This window comes from Thermobia domestica, chromosome 17, assembly GCF_964235325.1.
Source record: "Thermobia domestica chromosome 17, izTheDome1.hap1.1, whole genome shotgun sequence".
Classification (NCBI taxonomy): domain Eukaryota; kingdom Metazoa; phylum Arthropoda; class Insecta; order Zygentoma; family Lepismatidae; genus Thermobia; species Thermobia domestica.
The window spans coordinates 91,990,357-92,013,624 of record NC_137470.1 but is presented as its reverse complement, the minus strand read 5'-3'; the positions used below and the strand labels follow the sequence as shown (position 1 = coordinate 92,013,624).

General features: G+C 35.1%; 1 protein-coding gene across 4 annotated transcripts in view; it reads right to left on the bottom strand.

Moving 5' to 3' along the window:
• The window catches only part of wnd (Mitogen-activated protein kinase kinase kinase 13 wallenda), a 328,345-nt gene that overhangs the window by 23,558 nt on the left and 281,519 nt on the right, over positions 1–23,268 (bottom strand). For 3 of the 4 annotated variants that reach the window (XM_081743652.1, XM_081743650.1, XM_081743653.1), the window contains 2 exons: positions 22,613–22,829; positions 15,464–15,682 (listed from right to left, as the gene is read on the bottom strand). In XM_081743652.1, the coding sequence (XP_081599778.1) occupies positions 15,464–15,682; positions 22,613–22,829 (436 nt within the window). The remainder of the gene's footprint in view (positions 1–15,463; positions 15,683–22,612; positions 22,830–23,268) is intronic. The other variant, XM_081743651.1, reaches the window with a different exon arrangement.

Below are 23,268 nucleotides of genomic sequence, written 5' to 3'. Positions count from 1 at the left end.
TTTTTTTAAACTACAATATTGTCCAAAATTAAGACAAATCTTAATAGACGAAAAAAAAAAGAACAAAATAGTATGCTTAAGGGCATCAGAGAAAAATCGAGAAAAATGGAATTTGATGGCTTAAAAACTATGTTGTTCGTTGCCAATGTGATCCAGTCGATAGTTTTTATTGTATTTATTTATTATTTATGCACTGTATATAACAATTTACCCTGTTAAGCAGCAGGTTGTATACGTATATATTGTTATTTGATTTCTAAACGTGATGCATAGTTGGAAGTGTGAAGCACATACGTTTAGCAGTAAACACATACCTCTAACAGTGAGCAAGTAAACCTAACTGTAACGCACATACTACTTGAAAGTAACAAAATTTAACACAAAGAGCTAAGCAAACTAATTCAGATGCACAAAGAGTGAAAAAGTGTATGACTGGACCGGGACTCGAATCTTCGGCGTACCGTGCCGATGCGTTAACCACTACGCTACCCTGTCCGTTATCAGAACAGACACACACTTTCTCAACCAAAGTCGATGTTCTTTTGCTCAGACCACATAGTTTATACCATTACTTCCTGTTGTGCTTGGACAATCTAGTGTCCATATTCAGAGCACCTCTGACGGTCGTATTTCATTATATTAACGAAAGGAGGAGACACTCTTCATATAATTTAGGTGCGTTGGCAGTCAGAACATCAAGCTCAATTGACAAACTCTTTTTAAGAATTAAAGTATAGCCATATCCATGAAAAGGCCAAGTGACTCAGCATAATTAAAACATCAATAAAAAAGACAAGACAAAAGTACAAATTTTGAAGAAAGTGATTCTCTTTACGTCAACTAAGGATATTAAGCGATACTAAGCCAACTTGGTTACCACTCCACTTCTTATCAAAACGTGTGGTTATTGTTGTACTTGTCTCATATTTTCACATGTACAATTTGAATTATACGTATTTGCAACAGGTACATTTTGAAAATACGTGTAGGTAGAGATGCAAAAAAGCCGGCTTTTTTGAATCGATGGTTTTTTTTCACATAAAAAGCCGGCTTTTTTGGGAAAAAAACGAGAATTTTGGAAATTTTGGCTTTTTTCATTTTCATGATTTTTCTATCTAAATAGCTTTCTTATAGTATATTCTATAGTTAGATAAGAATTCCATGACCTAAATGCGATATTTCGCTCTGAAATTCACCATTAAGATGGATGGAGCACATGTTTTACGAATTAAAGCTAACATGAAGAATGTAGTATTTGAAGGCAATTTTAGAGGCTATTTAACTTTATTTTAACTTTTGAGTTATCGACATCTTTTTTCTTCTCTAGTTTGTCATCCGTGTTTCATTTCTAAGAGCTTTTAGTACTCTAGCTTCTAGCGCAAAAGTTAAACTTGCTCGTTTTTCTATTTATCCGTCAAAGAGTACGTTTTTCAATATATCCATCAAACCGTACTTCCACATTTCTGTTATATTGTAGCTGTGAAGTGACTTAGCAATAATTTTCCGGACACAACCTTGAATACCAATTTATACAAATAATCAGTAGCGGATTTAGAAAAGTACTTTAGGAGGGGTTTTTTCTGATTGTTTCTTTTCCTAAAAAGTCCTAATTTTATTTGGGAGATGCTTGAAGTTTATGAGTACAGGCATAACTAACATTTCGTTTCGTTTATATGTTTAGCAATAATCTTCCGGATACAATTTTAAAAATCATTTTATACTGAGAATCAGTGGCGGATTTAGAAAAGGGAAGGGTTTTTCTTACTAATGTTTAGTTTTTCTAAACATTCGTAATTTTTATTTGACGGGAGCTTAAAATTTATGAGTAAAGGCATAAATAATAGATATTTCGTTTGTTCCGTAGACATTCCGTAACTTTGGGGAACGGGTTTCAGTCCGAAAGACCACCCCCCTAACCAGTGGCGTGGCGTGACACTTCCACAGCTGTTACCGGTTGTTGTTTTAACAAGTATCTCTAGTTTTTCAATATCAGAAAATCTAGTCCTTTTTTCCTTTTAGCGTATCAATCATAAGCATTGGCAATGATTTTTCAGGGGGGAGTCATCCCACTTCATTTACTTTGATCTTTTGAAAAGTGTGGCTTTTCAGGTTCTTCCATTTTTACTAAACATAATCGAAGCCGTCTCTCAGTGAACTTTGATATTCTTCAAAGTCACTTATTTTTTCTGCAAAAACTTACATCACGAATTTCCTTCTGTAAGATAGTGAAAAAGATTTCTTATCTTGATCCTATAACATAAAACAGTTCAAGTAAAAAATTGAAATCAAAATTTTGAAGGGTTTGGTAGAATTTTGCTGCACGAACTGTGGTTTGAGAATCTCATTCGTCGATATTTTCGTCATGGATTTAAAGAGTCCTAACAGTTCATGTTTAAAGCTATACAGCACATAATTTATCCTACTTCTATAGTTCCACCTTGTGTTTGAGGCTGTTGGGATATTTTTCGTGACCACACAGGCCGGTAGCCAGCCCAAAAATGTAGGGAGGCGGCTGAAGTTAAGGGGGACAGATCCAACCTTATTATATTTCATCACCATATTATAGTTCATTTGCAAATCTTAGGGAGACAGAAAAATTTAGAGGGACTTGGCCCCCCTAAACCCCCCTAGATACGGGCCTGTGACTACATAGTCCAAAGCATTTGTTTTTTTTGAAGACTTCGAGAATAAAGAAGCAAGTCACGACATGGTTTTAGAAAAAGACTTACACCGTTTTGTACAGTCAACGGACTTTCCTAACACTAAATGAAGCCTATGGGCATGACAATGAAAAAAATACACTTCTGTATATCTTTGTTTAACAAGAGGCTGCTGCTTCCTACCTCACCAACCATAACCGAAGCTCCATCGTATGTTTGAGCAACAAGTTTTCCGTATTGAAAACTAGTCAGACTGTCAAACACAATGCGGGACAGTCAAACTACGGTATAGTGAAGACGATTGCACAGTTCTTTTTCAACACATCAAAGTGCAAATTGAACTAGTAGGCTAGAGGCTAGGGCTGGAAATTTGCTGAGTCGAAAGTAGGTATTCTATACTAAATTAAAAACAAAATATTTGCAACTTAATGAGCATAAATCTTAAATAATAATAAATATACGAATTAGAAGGAGCGGCGGGAAACGTCTCTACTTCTCTCTAATTATCATTACTATGAAATTGTATACTGTTAAGACAATGAAATAACTTTACGAATACGGAAATTACAGCCAAATTTCCATACTTGGATTAGGAAGCAAACGAAACAGTATAGTTGAATCACACTGCCAGCTCGATCCTCTATAGCGAGGGAGAGCGAGTAGAATAAACATGCTGATGATATTCTAGATTCTCCTTGTTTTGACAGGGAACGTTCCTATTTTTTCCTGTTCCACTCAGCCGAACGGTAACATAAGGGCCATTCCGAAAATACGAGCGCGCAGGATGCTTCTGGCCCTGGCTGGCACGCTAAAAGGTGCTTCTGAAGTGAATGACCGCTATCGGGGTTCGCGTTACCTCTGAAATCTATGGTATCAACAAGAATATGTTCCTATTTGGCGCTGGCAGTGTAAATGCGGCATAGGCCGTCCGAACTTAAAAAGGAAAGGAAAATATGTAAACATCTTCCCATGTTGATGATGAAATTTAGACATATTAAAACAACGAAAACTCTCATATTTTTACCGTTACCGCCGGTAACAGCGGTAATATGCACTACACGTCCCTGCCCCTAACCTTCGCAAAACCGTCACTGCTGGTAATTAGTAATAATAACGATTTAAGAACAATAAGAAAGGAAGTCGGCCAACTCACAGTACACGCACTATTTCTACATTCACAGATGGAATGAAGAAAAGCTTTGTCAGAATGGTCGAATGCTGGTTGAATCCCGGACTTCCCGATAGAAGCGCAAAAGATAATCACTCAGTCATCTTTGTTATGCAGTTGTATTTAGCTTAATTTAAATATATTCCGTAGTCCTTTTTTTTTGGGGGGGGGGGAGAGTTCCGTAATGATATGTTGAATCCCTCTTGTTAAAAATTCAGAAAACTTGAGGATTGGGAAAACTGTGATAGTGGTTCTATAAGACTTAACTGTAGAATTTCAAGAATATACAGAACCAAAAGCTCTAGATGTGGAGCCTTTAAGTGTATCATATAAATCTAAGTATTTCTCTTATGTTTTATTTTAATTTTATTTTGTTTCAAAAAGAGGGTATGGAATATTTTGAAGTAAAAGTACTACATGCTATTTTGCTAGTTATTTGTGTATTCTTTTAAAAGAAATGTTTACTTTTAGGGTTGGCTGGTTTACACCAACTTTTTTTTTAATAACTGGTTTAAACCAAAAAAATAAAAAGAATGAAAAATGCGAATCGTGTGAACTTCATGGTGACGTTTCCAGATATCAAACCACCTGCAATAGTTTTATTTCCCTTTCACCTTTTAATCAAGGTGTCCATGTTCAATTCTCGGTCGAACCACAACCTTTCTTTCATGCGTAAACCAAGTAGCGGTTCGGATGTCACTTTAAGCGAAAGTCTTCTCCTTGATAACCTCGGTATTTCGTAAGGATGTTAAGTCTAAACATACGAAACAAACCAAATTGTATATTCCTGCATGCCTAAATGCCTGTTGTTTTATAAAGAAGCTAAGATTGCTTAAATATATTGATAGAAATTGGCAAAATTTATCGATTGCCTACGTAGCTTCCAACACTAGCTTGGATTGGACTTTCAATGATATCTACGTACTAAATTTGTAATTTAATACCTCAGTTTTAACGTACTGATTATGATACGTTGACCTTTAAATTTTACATGCAAAGCAATAACAGGATTTTCCCGTTATTGTCTTACATTTCAAGTAATGACGGGATTTTCCCAATGGCTAGGGCGGGAGATTCTCAATTTAAGAAATTTACTGACCGGACTTCTTTAAGCTTATGGGAGTTCTTCCGGCATAACCCCGCTGTTGCATAATAACACCAAGGCGAAACAAACTTATTTCTGTGAATATGTAATATAAATACACAAAGCAAAAAATCTAAATCAAAAAAGCGTAGTTTAAACCAAAAAAGCCTGGTTTAAACATCCCCCAAAAAACGGGTTTTTGGCATTTTCAAAAACAACCATGGTTCTTGCCAACTCTGCTTACTTTTGTATATAGGAGGTTAAAAAATTCTTATTATATACAGTGGTTAATCCTGTGGAATTCATAATGTAAATACGTTGAAGAAAAATTGTTTGAAATATCTTTTCGAAATTCATAGTTTATTTTCGATGTTTTATATTATTATCAGCATCAACCACTAATTAAATGATTTTTTGTGTTATAGAGAAGCGAAACAAAGTCTGTTTTACCAATTTAAAGCAGTATTTTGAAAAAAGCCCAAAATTTCCCAAGCAAAAAAGCGAAGCAGAAAAACCGAGTTTTTTTTTTCCAAAAAAGCCGGTTTTTTTCCGAGCCCTTGCATCTCTACGTGTAGGTCATAGTTTGAAATGTGTTCTCACTACACTATTTCAGAAACACTTTAGCTATCCCTAAATACTAGGGAAAGAAAACACCAAAAAGCTCGTAACTGACTACTTGTACTCGAGTTTTCACTTTCATATCCTTTGTTATCATTTGAAAACGCACAGAAATACTGCGTAAAATACTTACAATTTTCTATATAAAATTTTCTAATAGATAACAATTATGTTCGTTAATGTACAAAAAACTTAAGGCCGGTAGTTCACACGAGAAAGCCATAAAGACAAATTTTTAAAATATTAATAAACTTGCCTAAACTTGTTTTACAAGATGTTTTCCACACTGACGTAAATGTGATGTATCTACTAAATAATATTTTAAATAAATAAAATTATTTTTCACATCACATTCATGCCTACTTGTGCACCAATTTTCAACTTCTGTTTTCAAACCACAGATTCGCTAAAAAAATAATTTATATGACAACAAACCCATATATTCTTTTTCTTTTAACAGAGCGAGAAATTTAATGAACTAAAACTCTAAATGTTCTTAGTACTTGCCTGAAATTAAACTGAAACAAATCTCACGTTTAGAAGCCTGTAGCACCACCACAATACTACTGCTCCTTCCACAGCAATACGTGCGCCCGCTTAGGTTCACAACGAACTACGCGCCCACTTAGTTTCAACACGAACAAGAGTTATTACTCAAGAACAGTGCTGCTACGGTGGCGAAGAATGGAAACATTTTCTCGCAAACATCAGCAGGATTGCCAGACATTTAAGCTCGCATAATCGTACGAGAAAGAAAAAATCTTGCAACGAAAGTTTTCGTTTTAATATTATACGGTGAGATCTGAGAGACTTGTGTGTTTCGAGAGATAAAATATAATTTATTACAAAAATGGAACTTAATAATGGCAATGTGGGTACTAATGAAATTATTCCAAAACGGCACAAGGAAATGGTCTATAAGCCACACAGTATACATCTCCTGATGAAATATGGAACTTTGCATATCTGAGATGAATTGTTTTTCATTGGCAAACTTTGGTCCCATGCCAATTCAAATTTGTTCATAAAATATTCGCTTATAAAGCCTGGTTTAAATAATTCAACTGATTTTATTTTTACTTCGAAGAATGATCTAGAAAAGTAATTCTATAAATACAGGTAAATGACAAATCCATCTCCCTCTTTCTCAACAATTTTCGTTGCTCAACAATGCACAATTTCATACAAATACACTTCATTGTCTTTCATCTAGTTCAAAGGCTTTTTGTTACAACATACCAAACAACTTATTATCTTTCGTAATTTATCATTAAGACGTTGTTTATAATAGAATTAAATACTTAGTTATCGAATATATGCATAAATAATTTAGATCTACGGCTTAAACTGACCAGTTGTTTGCTGCACTGACAATTTTTCGCTAGTGTTTCTCATATTATTTGCATTATGATAGTACTGTAAACAATCCAATTTTACTCTTTATGTTTTAATTTTATTTTACAACAATCCAATCTAGTGAGATTTGTAATTTACTCGCCTCCTTAACGTGTAGCTTTAAATTAATTCCCCATCTCCTTGGTTTATCCCAAAACTCTGTTTTTGAAATTACCAATACTATTTTTTCTTGCGAATTTATTAGCTTTCCTACCATACAGAACAAGCAGAATTTATTTTATATATTTTCATTTTCTTTCTTTCTTTATAGTTTTAAAAAGAAGTACAGGGTAATTACAAAATTATTCATCGGGTTCGAAAGGGCTGTGTTAAAAAAAAAAATGTGAAACACATACGTGTAATATAATTAGGTTTTTTTTTTTTTTTTTTTTTTTTAACAAAAGTGAATCGATCGTAATGAAGACTGCGTAGAAAAATAAATGTACAAGCTTTATAATGATTAAACATTATAGAAAGTTAACAATATTAACTTTTTAAAGTTCATAAATATCACTTGGAACCATCACTACTTACATCCGACTACTCTAAACCTTCCATAGCTAGCCATCTTGAACTTTCCACAGCACCCCAGGGATTGTAATCGCTCAGTAATATGGCTATTCATTGACTCGAGATCCAATGGTACATTGTAATGAATAAGTTCATCCTCTTGTTTACTGGTAGTTGACGTGTAAGATTGATTGCATTCCAAAATAAGTTGCCAGCTAACTGTATCGCCCAAATCAAAAGCGCCTTTAGGAACATTTTGCTACGACTTTTGCGTTTCCCAGTAAGGTAAATACTGTTGATAATCAATGTTGTTGGCGAAATACTCTGTACAGTAGGAAGATTTCGTCCAAAGTTTTTCCCAGGGGAGCATTCCTAGTATCCCTGCTACATTCCCCCTTTACACAGCCATACTTAGTCTTTGTATAAGATAAAATGAAGCTCGGGTGTCGCCTGTGTTGAGAGTTATGAGTTGTCCAACTTCTTTCATGAAGTTTAGACCTTCATGACCCCAAGAGCCACAAGTTACGATGGTGAAGTGGTATTTGTTCAAGAAATGGTTATCTTTTCGTCTCTTTTCTGATTCTCTGCGTGTTGCAACCGTCCCAGCTTTTGTGGAAGAAGAAGGAAGATTAGAGGGGGCTAGGGTATCGGCACAAGTGAAATCCTATATTAAAGCCTTCCTTCGTTTCCAAAGCACCAAAGACATTCCGTCAAGTCTCTTGCCATCAGGCTATAACGAATGATACATGAAAATATACAGAAACTGTTCAAGTTTCATACATACTACTAGAAGTGTTCGATAGCTTCCTTTCGACACACATCTATGCGGTAGTCTAGTTCGCCCCATATGGTTCTAGCACATTCCTACTAATGGAGCTGTAATGTAGTCCTGAAGCTCATCCAAAATTGTTGGTAGTGGAGGCACATACACTGTCTCTCTTACATACCCCAAAGAAAGAAAAAAGATACAAAATGTCAGATCAGAAGATCTCGGATGTCACAACAACCCAATAAATGGTGTGGAAGTTCTTCGTCCTATGCTTTGACCTTTACACAAGCACGTAGTGTCCTAAACTGTCAATGCCCAACAGAGTTTTGGGGACCTGGCCTTGCAGTTGAAAACTGTATACGAAATCCACGTTGTATAGTGACAACGGAAAAACACTTCTCATATTCCAAAACATGGAATCCTTTCTGCTGCATATACGCCATTTTGGAAGCTAAGCCTGTGGTGCCACCTGTTGCCACGACCCAAGAATACGAATGTGAGAAATTAAACTATCAAATAGGTTCTTTGGTTTCATCATCAGCACAAACGTATTGTATTAATAGTTTTCAACCTGTTTCACTTTAAAACCGAATGAATCGTTTATAATCACCCTATACAAGATTTTGCACGGATTTTTACCCACTATTAATCTAAACTGTTAGTCAATAAGTATGTTTGTGTATTTGCTTAAAAAGCATTGAACTTTGTTTTTAAGAGCTTAAATACTTCTTCACAATGACTCAGTCTTTCTTTTTAGGTAATTCATAACGGATTATAAAAGTACCACCTTAATTTGTTAACAGTTAGTGCTCAAACTTCTGTACTAATCTGCTACCAACTGAGCCACATCAATTCACAGCAAATTGCTGTTACTGTTTGAAAATAATGTAAAGGACCGCAACAATCTGCAAAAATAATTTTAAAGTGATGACTTTTAGCATACACTACAAACCGATGGAAATAATATGCAAACAAAATAGTATAGTCTTCACTGGCACTCTGGAACATGGAACAATTGCCCATGGCACTGTTTTGTATGTTAATGGAAAAATCTGGTGCATTGAAGACCTAGACACTGGAGCTGCAGGGTTAGGACATGTGAGAACACAACACTTCTTATGCCCATGTGACAAATGGGACGGATACAGGTGGCACACAATCCCCTACAGCCCGGATCTGATACCACCTAACTTCTTTTTGTTCGGATGTTTGGAAGACTAATCTGTGCGGGAGATACCTTAGAAGTAACAAAGGTGTTTCAGTATCTGTGACAAAATGTAGTAGTAATTTTACCTTCCATTTTACCAACATTCATACAAAACATGAAAAGCCCACTGGCATAAATGCGATAATATTGAATGACATAGTGATTAATCTACAGCAGTGGTTCGCAAAGTGGGGTACGCGGACCCCTGGGGTCCGTGGGACGTAGCCAGGGGGTCCGCGACGCTTAAAAATTGAAATGTGTTATAATAAAGTGGAACTCACAGTTGCTATGCAAAAATTATTCTTTTCAGTTACTAAAAAGAAAGCAATTAGAAATTATACTTACGTTTGTAAATTTAAATGTTTTCCTACTTTACTAAATTTCTGCCCTGTGAGTATAAAGAGTTGTCTCAAAAGACATTGCAACATTTGATGCATTTCCCTACCACTTACTTCTGCTCTTTGCAGTATTAAATGCTGAAAGCGAAATAGTCTTAATGTGGAATCGGACCTAAGATTAATGGTAACAAAACTTATTCCGTATTTCAGTGCAATTATGGAAAAACAGAAAGAATTTCATTCCTCATATTAGTGATCCCACATTTGAGAGCATTGTTTATCAATTGAATTTCCTTTTCTACAAATAAACATTGGTTTTCAGTCTTGAAAGTTACTGTATTTTCAATTGAAATTTCGTTCACTAGGAAACAATCATGTATCTTTAGAATAAATTACTTATTGCAATATTTTTCTTGATCTTTTTCTTAGTGGTAATTCTAATCAGTATAGTTTTTAATACCACGTGCAATTTCAGATAGCATTGCAAGGGGGTCTGCGGATCACTTTCCGAATGCACAAGGGGTCCACGTTATCGGAAAGTTTGAGAACCACTAATCTACAGGATCACACACGAAGCTTCATGGCTCTAGTGCTAACACACAAAATATTACAACCGATTGTACGATAACTGCTGACCGGCTCTTGTGTTATTTATTAGAATCATCCTAGTGGGTCTTTTAAGATTGTAATGTTAGTACATACGTATGTACGTTACTCCGCATGATAGCTTGAACGAAAGAGAATTTTTATGTATGCAATAGATTGCTGGAGCAATCGTCTGGACCGAGTGCGTTAATGGTGTTAATCCTGTAATATTTTCACGTGTAACGGTGATTTCAACGATGGTTATGTATATCCCATTCGCTTATAAATGTACACTAATGTCCAAAATTATTGTCGCATGTCTATAAATATGTTGTTCTAGGAATATAATTTGATAACGAATTCGCCCGGTATTTCTTATCAGTGGCGTAGGGAAGGGGGGGCCCAGAGGGGCCGCCCCCCCCAAAGAGTGCCGACAATGTACTTTGGTACTTTGATGTTTGTAATTTTTTATATATTTTTATGTTTATATATTTTTTTGTTTGTAATTTTTCTATGTGTACCTATAACAGCACTTGCCCCCTCCCCCCAAACACACATCCTGGCTACGCTACTGTTTCTTACAATGTTAGTATGTGGAAAATTTCGTATCAAAAGAGCAGTAAATAAGAACAGTAAAATGAAAATTAAACTTTCGTGTCCATTTAGCAACATTTTGTTTTACTCATTCTAATTTTTGTATTTATAATTCTTTTCGTATGAAATTTACCACAAATATACGTACATTTCCCGATTATACACATAGTATCAGTATTAAAAGTACCCTTAAAAATCATTATTAAATTATATTCTTACAAGAAGACAATTATAGATATGCGACAATCATTTTGGACATGAGTGTACATTTCGCGCAACGCTATTATACAACCCTCAAAACATCTAAGAGTTAGGGGTTACATAAACATCTAGACAAAAATATTTAGATGTTCTTAATTCTTATTATAAACGCAGGGGGTCTCAATGGTAGAGCGCTTATTTCTAGTGCTGGGGTCCCTGGTTTGATCTCCGGCCAAGTTAGTTTGTCGTGGATAAGACCGTATTGGTTAGTTTTCTCGACGTGCTCCCGTTTTCTCCTACTTTCTCATTTCACCAATTCTTCCATTATCTTTCACTTGCCTTAATCATCGTCTTCCTTAGTCTAAAGGAATAATCGTGGGACGTTAAACTCAAAGATTTCATTTCGTTCATTCATTCATAAAGGTAAACTTAGCGTGATCTTTATCAGACTTTATTTTCTGCTATCTTCGTTCTTATTTGTTGCCACAACGCCTAGCTATTTGAATAAATTAATTAACTTCCTCTATATTAATCGCATTCGTTCCTATAATTGGTTTTAAAGAACTGATTAAACACTAAACTTGCCGTTTAATCGAATTTACTCTATGTTACAGAAACACACACAGTTTATAATTCACTGCATATTTAGGTTCATTTACATTATATTATTATATTATAATTATTATTATTATTATTATTGAAGGATAACATATTAGTATATTTGTATTTTATTATCTCATAAAGTTACGTTCAAATTATCACAAATGTATTACAATTTTATGCGACTGGCAACGCTGCTTGCAGCAACCTGTGAAACTTCCAAGCTAAGGAAGCACCGTTGCGCTCAGTCGGTTACCACAACAATCACGCTGCACGTTCAACTATGATTCACCGTTAAAGAATTAACACTTCTTTAGAAAACAAACACAGCTTTATGCCCTGCAGATCCCACAATATTTTTTAAATGACGTAATCCCTTATCGTTTGGCGTAAAGAAACTATTTTGTTTTTAAACTGAGTCAGTTAATAGTGTTTATGTTTCTTACCGTGCCAGTCAGAGACCTAAGACCATATATTTATATATTATATTTTTACCGTTGTTGCGCAAGATTGTGAATCATTAGAAAAGGAAATTAATCAGACTTCAAAAATGTGAATAAATAAATAAATAAATAAACTGATATTATTTGTAATATGAATTTCTTAAGTTTTCCTAACTCTGCACAACAATATTTAGAAAATTGTTAGCTACTGTTTATGCGATAATTAGTGATTATAACATTCTTATTTTATTTACTTTGCCTTTTGTTGCTTACCCCCACTTCATTGATTTCCAACGATTACCTCGGCATTTGTTTGTAGGCCTCAAGGTGGCTCAGTGGCATAAATTTTCCTGGCCCGAACCAAGTAATGCGAATTTCAATTGCCCAACTTCGTATTTGTTGTTTTGCTCGAAATTCTTCGGTTTCCTCCTACCCCGCATAATATCACAATTTTTTTTTCTTTCATCATAATACATTGTTATTTGTCACTAGTGGCCTTCACACTACAATGGTGTTACACTGATAATTTCATAATTTGAATTTCATATAGAGCTTCACTTCTCAGAACATAAGTTCTTGTCTTACAAGAGCTTCCAAAATGAAAGGGTTCGAAAAATCCTTTTAAAAGCAAATGCTAACAATAGCTTTACGAGATTACTTTCAGCTCTTTGCTACACTGTGAACTGAAAATGGAAAATAGTCTGGAGGCTCAATTATACTAGGTGATCAGGAATGACAGCGAACAGTAAATCAGAATTAATTTCTACAAGTGAGTTCCTCGAATAAAATGAATTTCCGACATTTGATTCTACAATTGAAAAGAAAGTGTTGGTTGAAAAATGAAACTTCCAGTTTTATGTCCCACGTTTAGGCCCTTTGTGTTACAGGAGAGGGATAATTTATGAAAGTGAATGATTATGAAATTAATAGGTAGAATGAAGATGTGTGAGGAAAGTGAAAAAGCAAGAGAAAACCCATGAACACGATGTTGTCCACCACAAACTTGCGTGGCCGGGCATCGAACCAGGGACTCATCGCACTAAGGGTGAACGCTCCACCATTGAGCCACCGTGCCCCCATCCCAAAATGTTGGTCGAGTTTTACCTTCTTTTTCAGCTAGATGAAACGGACCCTATTGCTTACAATGGGATCCAAAACCACTGCTCGGATTTGTATCCGAGGCAAGTACCTTCTGTCGGAATCAATTCGGAGCCACGCATACAAACAGAAAGAAAAGAAAATGAAAGAAACAAAATTGGGATTATGATTTTCAAGCTAATGCAGACGATACTGAATGCAAGTAAACGAAGATAAAAGAACTGGTGGAATGAGAAAGCGAGGGAAATCCAATAATACCCACAGCCAAACATCTAACTTCCTCCATGTTCACTCTGGAATTACTATTTAAATAATTATTTTTCTGACCAAAGTATGCATTTCTTTATTAAAAATTTTTAATAAAGAAATGCGTACTCTGATCAAAAAAAATAATAATTATTTAGCCAAACATCATTTTATTTGTAGCTTTTATTCAATTATTCTATTGAATAGTCATGAACTTAGTATCAAAACTTTCATTAGATTAAGAACAAAAAGTTATCAATTCGCGAACCGCTACCCGAAGTGCTTTTCTGTAAGGATTCAATCTAGAAAAAATTCTACACTATTATTTACATTTCTAATTTTACTATCTTTCATAAGTTGGGTTAATCAATATTATCTATACGTGCATATTATTATTATTATTATTATTTAAAATAATTCTTGAACTTTTTTAAGTGTCATTTGTAAATCTAAAACATCGAGCTATAAAAAAATGGAAACGCTTACAAGGTGGACAACTCAAAGAAATATATTCGATACTTCTTCACCTCCCAATATAATGAATCGTCCTTAATGGTTTTTTTTTTTTTTTTTTTTTTTTTTTTTTTTTTAATTCAAGAGATGATATGAATGAAGACAGCCTTGTAATTATGGGGAAAAATAAGTTCGTCATATTTTAACAGAGTAACATGTTATCTCTACATGCTGAAAAGTGTATTTTGGATGTCCATCAGTCTGTTTGTTCATATATAATTATATTCAGAGGCCTAAAGAGCACATCTTTCAACAAATTAAACTGACCAAATATTAAACTGAAGGTTTCAACTGGATCTCCAGAGAAAGAAAGTTCGGATATATAAACTCTTCCTTGATTTTACAAAAAGAATAAACAGTAAAATTACTTATGTTCTTGGACTACAATTATTACTGAATAAGCGTGATGAAATTCTGAATCCTAAAATAAGTGTTGAGTAACGTTCATATATAGGTTGAGCGTAAGTAATATTACAAGAAGCAAATATTTAGGTACAGCAAGAAAAATAAGTGTTTCATGGTGTATGGAACCTGGAGGTAAAATGCAGGTTCACAGACTCTCCATCGATTTGTCTTTAGCCACCTGGATCCAGTTTCTACTTTGTATTCCGATTTCTGCTAGATCCATCTTAATGTTGTCTCGCATCTACGCCTTGGTCTTCCTAATGGTCGTTTTCCGATTGGATTTTCAGTTAAAACTTTGAAAGCGTTTCCACTTTCTTCGCTACATGATCTGCCCATCTAAGCCTCCTAGACTTGATGACCCTATCAATGTTCGGTAAACGGTATAAATTGTGTAGTTCCTCGTTATGAAGTTTCCGCCAACCTCCATTCCCGTCTCTCTTGGGTCCGAATATTCGTCTCAGGATCTTGTCAAAGCATGGTTTGTTCCTAAGTATTTCCGCGTAACCATGCATTATCAAACTGAAGTTGTTATTTGTACGTCATATTCTGTAAGTTTTAACGCAATCCCATCATTCCTTCTCAGTATTGTAATTTTCATAAACAGCAGTGTATAACACCATCTATATATTTTAAAGTTGCGATCTCTAATTGACGATCATGCAAGTACTAATTCCTGATCACAGCTACCAGGTTTTATTTTCCATATTTGATATATGAATTCATTTGGTTATGACTGAAAAGTGTAGATTATTAAGGTTTAATGGAAAAAAGTGCCCATAATGAGAAATATATAATAACCGCATACGTAGTTTTCAAGAAAATCTAGAAAGATGAATTATTTTGCAAACGTAAAGGTTGATGCACGACAAACATACATGCCCTAAGATTAGATCAAACCAGACACCTATCGGACTAAAAATAAGCGCACAAGTGTTATACCAATGATTTACTGTGTTATGCCTCCTGAAATTTGGTCACGTTTCATTTTAACTTGATATATATCTGACAAATACAAATTTTCTTTCTTACCTTCCTCTCTCTGTTGGGACTTGCTTTCGGTGAAGCAAGATAAGTGTAACTTCCGGAACCTCCAATACTCCCAGTGCGACGATGTCGCGTCTTGCGAGGCTTTGTGATTTGTTTCTCACTGACCAAGCTGCTGGAAGACGTGTCTTTCGATAATTTCACCACAGATTCCGGCTGGGATTCCTTGTTCAGCTGCGTGTAGAGAGAAGCCTTTGGAGGATCCTAAACAAAACAAAACAAAAAAGTCATATATGACAGTATCAATCTATCTTCCCAAATAAGAAAAACTGTCAGCGTGCGGTGTTTGAATACTACATCTGAAATTCTTTTCATTATATAGGTAATTTAAGTCTACGATTTTAACCCCCATTAGCACTCCTAGGGCGGTGCAAAAGGGGTTGACATGTAAAAATAATCGAAAACGACAGATATTAACGTCGAATCCATAGTTCTCGATGTCGCTGAGATTAATAATTATGATCCCAATAGCGCGAAATTGCAAATCAATCCTTCATCGGCATGAGGTGACAAGCTGGAAAAATAAAATGTCTCTAAATGGCTGATATTAGCCTCCAATCCACAGTTTGGGTTAGTTAAACTATTAATTTTGCAATCGCGATGACATTTAATCCCAAGTTTAAGGATAAACGAGCATGTCAGCTGTATTGGGAATATGCAGAGGTAACGCCAAAGGCGTTGCTCATATATTATATATTTGAATGTATGTTTATGAATGTGCATGTATATTTCACCCTAACTCCGAAACGCTAGAGCACTTTTAACAGAACATGGTAGACAAATTATGTTTAATCTGGAAAAAAAAATACTGTGGGAATGACATGTCTCAATGTGTGGAAGTTGGAAGGAGTAACACGTAAAAATAATGCACGACATATTAATTTGCAATCCGTAGTTTTCGGGATGGCTGAAATGAACGATGACGTTTCCAATGTCGTTTAAGTCCAAGTTCATCCCCATCGGCAGAGAAAGGGAGGTAGATGAATAAAATGTCAAAAATGACTTACATTTGTGTCTAATTCATAGTTTTCTTCGTGGGAAAACATCTGATCCCTTTGAAATAACTTTTGGAAGATAGATGGTAACCATTTCAAGCTGTTATTTTATTCATATAGATTTGATTAAAGGCGTATTCTGTGAAGGTAGAGTATTTCAATATTTATGCCAAAATTAGAGATCTACATTTTTATTACCTAAGGGTAAGTGGATTCAAATATTTCCTATAAACCTATTCTCCCCGTGCGAAGAACGGAAGTGTATTATACTATTATATATATATATATATATATATATATATATATATATATATATATATATATATAGTGCACTAAAGTTCCCGGAACGGTCCAATATCTCGCGAAATATATAGATCAGTAAAACAAATAAAAACACGTGTTAAATACATAGTTTTAAAAAGGCTATCTAATGATACCAAACGCAACCCCCTATCCCCAAAAACGGGGCACTAAAACGTTATGAAAATGCAAATTATCAGTCCTGTGCTCTATGGCTATACGGTTAGCGTACTGGATTACGGAGCTAGAGGTTCTGAGTTCGATCCCCGCTCAACGGAATATTTTTTCTTTTATTATTTCCCCGAATAATAAGTCCATATGTTTGAACTCCAATTAGTAATTTATTCAAGTTGTTTTGCAAAATAGCTTTATTAAGTGGTTTTTAGTAATAGGGTTATTAGAATTGGAGTTCCTAGGGTTATTCACAACTAAAACAAACAATTTTTCAGGCAATTTGTATTTTTTGCAAGTTAATTTATGGACAGATACATTATTTTTATCGAAGTTAAAATGTATGAATTCATTGTTTGGGTGCGAAAAATACACATAAACTCTGTGCGGGAATCGAACTCAGGACATCTAACTTCGCAGTCCAGTACGCTAACCGTATGGCCACAGAGCACAGGACTAAGAATTCGCATTTTCATAACGTTTTGCTATCCCTCCTTTTTTGTATGTCGATTCAAGCGCTATTCATGAAGGCACTGTTTTCAATTCTGGGCCAAATCACTGTGCTTTTTCTTTATACTGGAGAACCCAAATAAGTAATTAAAAAATGGGAGTTCCCATTTAAAATTTTAAAGTTACCCCCGTATCATGAAGGGGGTGGGCTAGCTTCTTCAAAACTATTTGACGTGTTTTTCCTTGTTTTGTTGATCTTTGTATTTTGCGAGAAATTGGACCGTTCCGGGACTTTTTCCGCGCCCTGTATATATATATATATATATAGGGTCGGATCCAGGATTTTTTAAGGGGGGTGCGGCAATAACTACCAAAATAACCAATCACAGTGAAACTCTTCAAAATGATATGTGACAATATTTTTTACCCTGCCAACGCTGATACATAGAACGGGGAAGGGGGGGGGGGTTATTTTAAAGAGGATCGCAAGTGATATGCAGGAAACATTTTTTTTTCACTCCTCCTGGCTTCTGATTTCTTTTTTCTACTTGACGAATGTTATATAATTTTGCTTGATGAATCCTCCCTTCCTTTAACCTTCAGAAAATCGACTTAAAATATTGCTTTTGCAAAGCTCCGCTTTCTTTTATACTCCAAAGGGAAACATGATGGCAGAAAGTTTCGTAAAATGTTGTTATTTTCAGTGCTAGCTTTTCATTTTAGATAGTGTATATTTACTACGAAGGGGGAGTGCACCCCCTAAATCCGGTCATATATATATATATATATATATATATATATATATATATATATATATATATATATGAGAGAGAGAGAGAGAGTTAGTTAGTTTATGGGGAATAAACTAGAAATACAGAATTAGACTTTCTATTAGCACGTGAGTTGAAACTACGGTAGACTTGCAAACTATGCGAATTCCATATTGAAACCCGAAGGAGTAAATCTGTAACTTCTATTTGCAATAGACGGATAACATGAGAGAGAGAACTTATTAATCTGACTCTGAATACACATCAAAAATAGTTTCTCGCCATCTCTTATAATTACTACTATGTACGAATCAAACCAACAGTTCTACTAGTTCTTACTACTTTCGGCCTTACTGGAGAAATAAGGATTATATGAAATATATACTTGGTATTCGGAATCCATAAGCAGTTTTTCGTCATCTATTACCACTTTCACTCTACGGGAATCAATATTAGAACTGGAAGTAGTAGTTGATTTCTGGCAATTTTGATTACAACACAGAAATAAGGTTGAAAATGAAACCTATTCTTGCGGTACTGAATTAATTTCAAAAATCTGCTTCTCGATATCTATTACCGTCTTTTTTTAAAAAAATGAAATGAAATCTTTAAGTTTTACGTCCCATGGTTATGCCGTCTGGGCTAAAGGAGACGGTGATGATGAGAAATGAATGAAATGGTGGAATGAAGAAAGTGGGGTCCACCACGAAGCTCACTTGACGCGAGCTGTGATCGAACCAAGGATCCCATGCACCACAGGTGATTGCTCTACCACTGAGCCACCGCGACCCTCCTTTTTAACTATAAGGATCAGAGTTGAAACGGAAACCTTCAATTTCCCCAACTTCCGGTGTGCAAAGACTGAGTGGAAGATAAGGCACAAGCCTTAAATCAGTCTTTAATAAACTGAAATTGAAAACGAGCGAAAGACCAATATAAAAATTATTTTGGGGACGCTGAATCCATATTTAAAAAAAAAAAAAAAAAAACGTTTTGTCATCACATCTTACAATTTTTGCTCTAAGAAGATCAATATTGAAACCGGAAATAGTAGACTTATACCACGTCCGGTTTTAGTGAAAAGATACAGGTCCACATGGAATCTGGAGACGTTGAATTGACTCCAACAAAGCGATATTACCACTTTTGTTTTATGTAAACTAACATACAAACCAGAAACGATTGATCCATACCATTTCCAGTTTGAACAGAGGCTTAACGGAAGAGATGGAACTTTTTCTTAGGATATTGAATCGATTCGAAAAGACCTAACCTGGGTATTTCTTTTCCTTTATGCTCTATGGTGATCAACAATGAAACAAAGTAGTAGTAAAATTCTAAAACTTCTGGATTTAGTTAAGGATTGCGCGTGCAGACGGTGTAGTTTCTTGAACGCTGAATCGATTCAAAAGCCTCCAGTCGCTATCTGTTACACTTTTGTTCTAAGTTGATCAACGCTGAAACCGGGAATGTGTGATTTCTACTACTTCTGGTTTGAATAGAAGATTAACGGAGGAGACGGAAATTATGCTTTGCACGCTGAATCGATTCCAAACGACTGATGCTCGCTATCTCTTTCCGTTTATGCTCTATGGCGATCAACCTTGAAATCAGAAATGATTGATTTCTACCACTTTCAATCTGAATAGAGGGTTAACGGAGGACATAAAATCTATTATTAAGGGACTGAATCGATTGCTAGAAACCCCTTCTCGTTATCTCCTACGTCATTCCTCTATAAAGATCAATATTGAAATCAAAAGTAGCAGTACATTTTTGATCACTTTCGGTTTTAGTAGAGAGATGGGGGTGAAAATGGTATCTTTTTTTCAGACACTTCCAAGAAACTGCTTGTTACTATTTCTTTTCGCTTATGCTCTATAAAGATCGAAGTTGAAACTAGAAAGAGAGAATCTATTCCTTGAAAATCTGAGCGGATTTTTTTCCCCCTGTGATATCTGTCGACACACAGATGAAATGAAATGAAATTTTTGAGTTTTACGTCCCACGGTTGTGCCGGCTAGGCTAAAGGAGACGGTGATGATGAGAAATGAGTGAAATGGTGGAATGAAGAAAGTGGGAGGAAACGGGAGAACCCCGAGAAAACCCACGAGCACGGTGTTTGTCCACCACAAAGTCGACACACAGATGGACACAACCGTTCTATAAGACCTCCGAAAAGTATTCATAGCATAGTCTGAAAGTCTACAAAGAGGTGGGGGGTGGAGAAAAATCATAAATAAAGTGAATCAATTTAGTCGATTTCCCATCTGACAACATCAATTATCGAATAATTATTTGGATGATTTTAATAGCGTAGTACTAAAAATAGTACTTTTTCTTCTTTTTGTTTCTTGCGTTTGATTTATATCACAGGTCTTAAGGGCACCTCTGAACAAGGTCTTATGAAAGTGCATATTGGGGAAGGAAAGATGAAGAAACGAAGTTCTCCTGGTCTCAATTGGAAGCTTATACGATTATAGAGAGGAACTATCACACTATATTTTTTAATACTTCAGATATATTCAAATACTGATCCTTACAATCGCATACTCCCATGCAGTATTATAAATAAAAATTATGCATATCTTAAGAAATGCAAAAATGTTAAATTACAAAAACTAAATTATGTGGTTTCTACCATAAGTACATCATAAATACATTAAGAAGCAATACACACACAAAAAGAAGCATGCAAAAACAACCACAAGCTACAAAGATGCTGTAATTTTTATACTGAAAATTTCGTTTCTTGTTTTCGGATTTACAGAATATTTCAAACTATAGCTGTCACATCTTATGTGATTTATAAAGTCACGATTCTTTTATATTTTTAGGAGCCTTGTCAGGTTAAAATGTTTTGTCCGAAGGCACATTCTAGTCCACTTGAACGTAGCTAGTAGAGCTGTTAAGCCAGTAAAGCTGGGTAGGAGTGATCACTTCTTTTCTTATAGAACCAAGAAGCCAGATTCATAATAGCAAAGTAACTCACTTGCTATGCGTAAATGTGTGTTGGAGTAGCTCATTTGCAACTTGTAGCAAAGATTGGGGAAGCTCACTTGTTATTCATAGAAGAGTAGCAAGGTGGTTAGTTCATCCACTGTGCGTAAGGAAGAAGTGATACTTTATTTCTTAGAGGCAAAATAATTCACTTATTTGTGGGGATTGCTGGAATAGTTCGCTTATTTTTTTCTCTTTGCGATGACCTTATATTATATTCGAATGTATGCCGTAGCCAGTGGCGGCTCGTGACGTTTGAAACGAGTGGGATGCATCCAAAAATATAGAATTTTAGGATAGGGGTGAAAGTCTTACTTAAGCAAAAGTAAGCTACTTAATTTTCTATAAAAGTTCTATTTTCTTATATTTGGTTGTAGTAAATTCTATTTCCAAACTTGAAATACAAAATGGCGGGTACAATCTTCTCTATTAACAGGCCGTTCACACGAGCAGAAACATGTCGCCATCCTTTGTCATGAGAATGACGGTCGACAGACTGATCCTTTGGACACTTAATGTTTTCTATCTCAATAAAACCTCTCGAAGGCATTGTTGTTCATGTCATTCAGTTCTTTACGTGTAGTTATTTACGTACGTTTAGTGGTTTATGTTACTTATTTTCTGGAGTAACGGGAATTTGTGACCACCTTGTAAGATTCAAATTTCCCTTCCTTTATTGAGAAAGTCCCAATTTGAGGTTTCGCTTAAGTTGAAGATGCAAAATTCGGTATCTAAACTCTTAAATGAAAGTAAGAGAATACGTGTTTTCCAGTTTTGAAAAATTTTGTTCCTAAGGGGAAAAAGGGAGTAATTTCTATAACATTCAGATCTCTCACTATTTATACATAAATATTTAATGTAAGGATTCCAAATTGAAGGTGTGAAATTTGTTATACTCATTACTGGAATCCTTTCCTCATTAGAAACAAGCGGGGATATGTTCCAGCATTTTTGAAACTTTCCATTTTAAAGGAAAGAGATACTTTCTACTTTTTTCTTCGAATCGAAAGCGACGTTGTCAGTTGTTTATGATCACATGACGGAAAACTGCTTACCCGTTTGAAATCAATTTTGGAACATGCCACATTAACGGATGTATTTAAAGGGGTAGCGGAGCTCACAATTTAAGCCAAATATATAGTATCTTATGGGGTCTTATAATCACACTGTCATTGGAATGCGTATACTAAAGGGGAAAGAGTTTCAAATATTTTCCAGAAATCTATTCTCCCCGTGCGAGAACGGACATTTAAGCTAATTATATACTCCTGACCTGTGACATGATAAAATTAAACTTGGAATAACTAATTATTAAAAAGATCACAAGACAGAGAAATTACAGATATTAGATCATGAAGAACTATGTTCTACCTTTTGGTTTCAATCTGCTGTTCCAAGTGTCTACTGAACGAAACAAGACCACAAACAAGTAAGTTTTTTGTTCTTACCCTAATACCATAAAGGGGGTTTTCTCTTACCCCGGCTGCCCACTTCTGCGGAGACTCCGGGCTAGTAGTACTTTGCATCTCAGGCGATGTTGGTGTTGATTGATTCCCACTGGGAAAAGATCTTCGTTTGCCCAGTTTTTCTTGAGCTCTCAAGAGTGGGCGAACAATTCTCTTCTTATTTGCCTTGTGAAGATAGCACTGAGACTGTTTCTCTCTCCTGAAACAAATACAATAGAAATTTTTGTTGTTTTTCCTTTACCAAATAAATTTATGCATAGTCTTTGACATGTAAAAATAACTTATTTTATAATTTAAGAGCTTTACTACTCTTTAAGTTAAGAAATAATCTCTAATCGCTTACATTCCAAAACTGTTTTCATGCCTCACATATCTCTATTTTTATTTTCAGATATATTGAAAACTGACAAATGTACAGGTACTATACACACATAAGTAACCTAAGAGTGAATTTAAAATTGAAACTAAGACGACTTATTTCCGAATTAGCATAGCTCAGTTCACTTTTGTCATCTTAACTGTCAGAAATTACTATAGTTTAGCGAGAAGTTAACGAAAAGCGAGAAAATAACCGATATTACACCTATTTCTCTATAGGTGCAAATTCAATAACATATAAACAGTGAAAATATCAATGA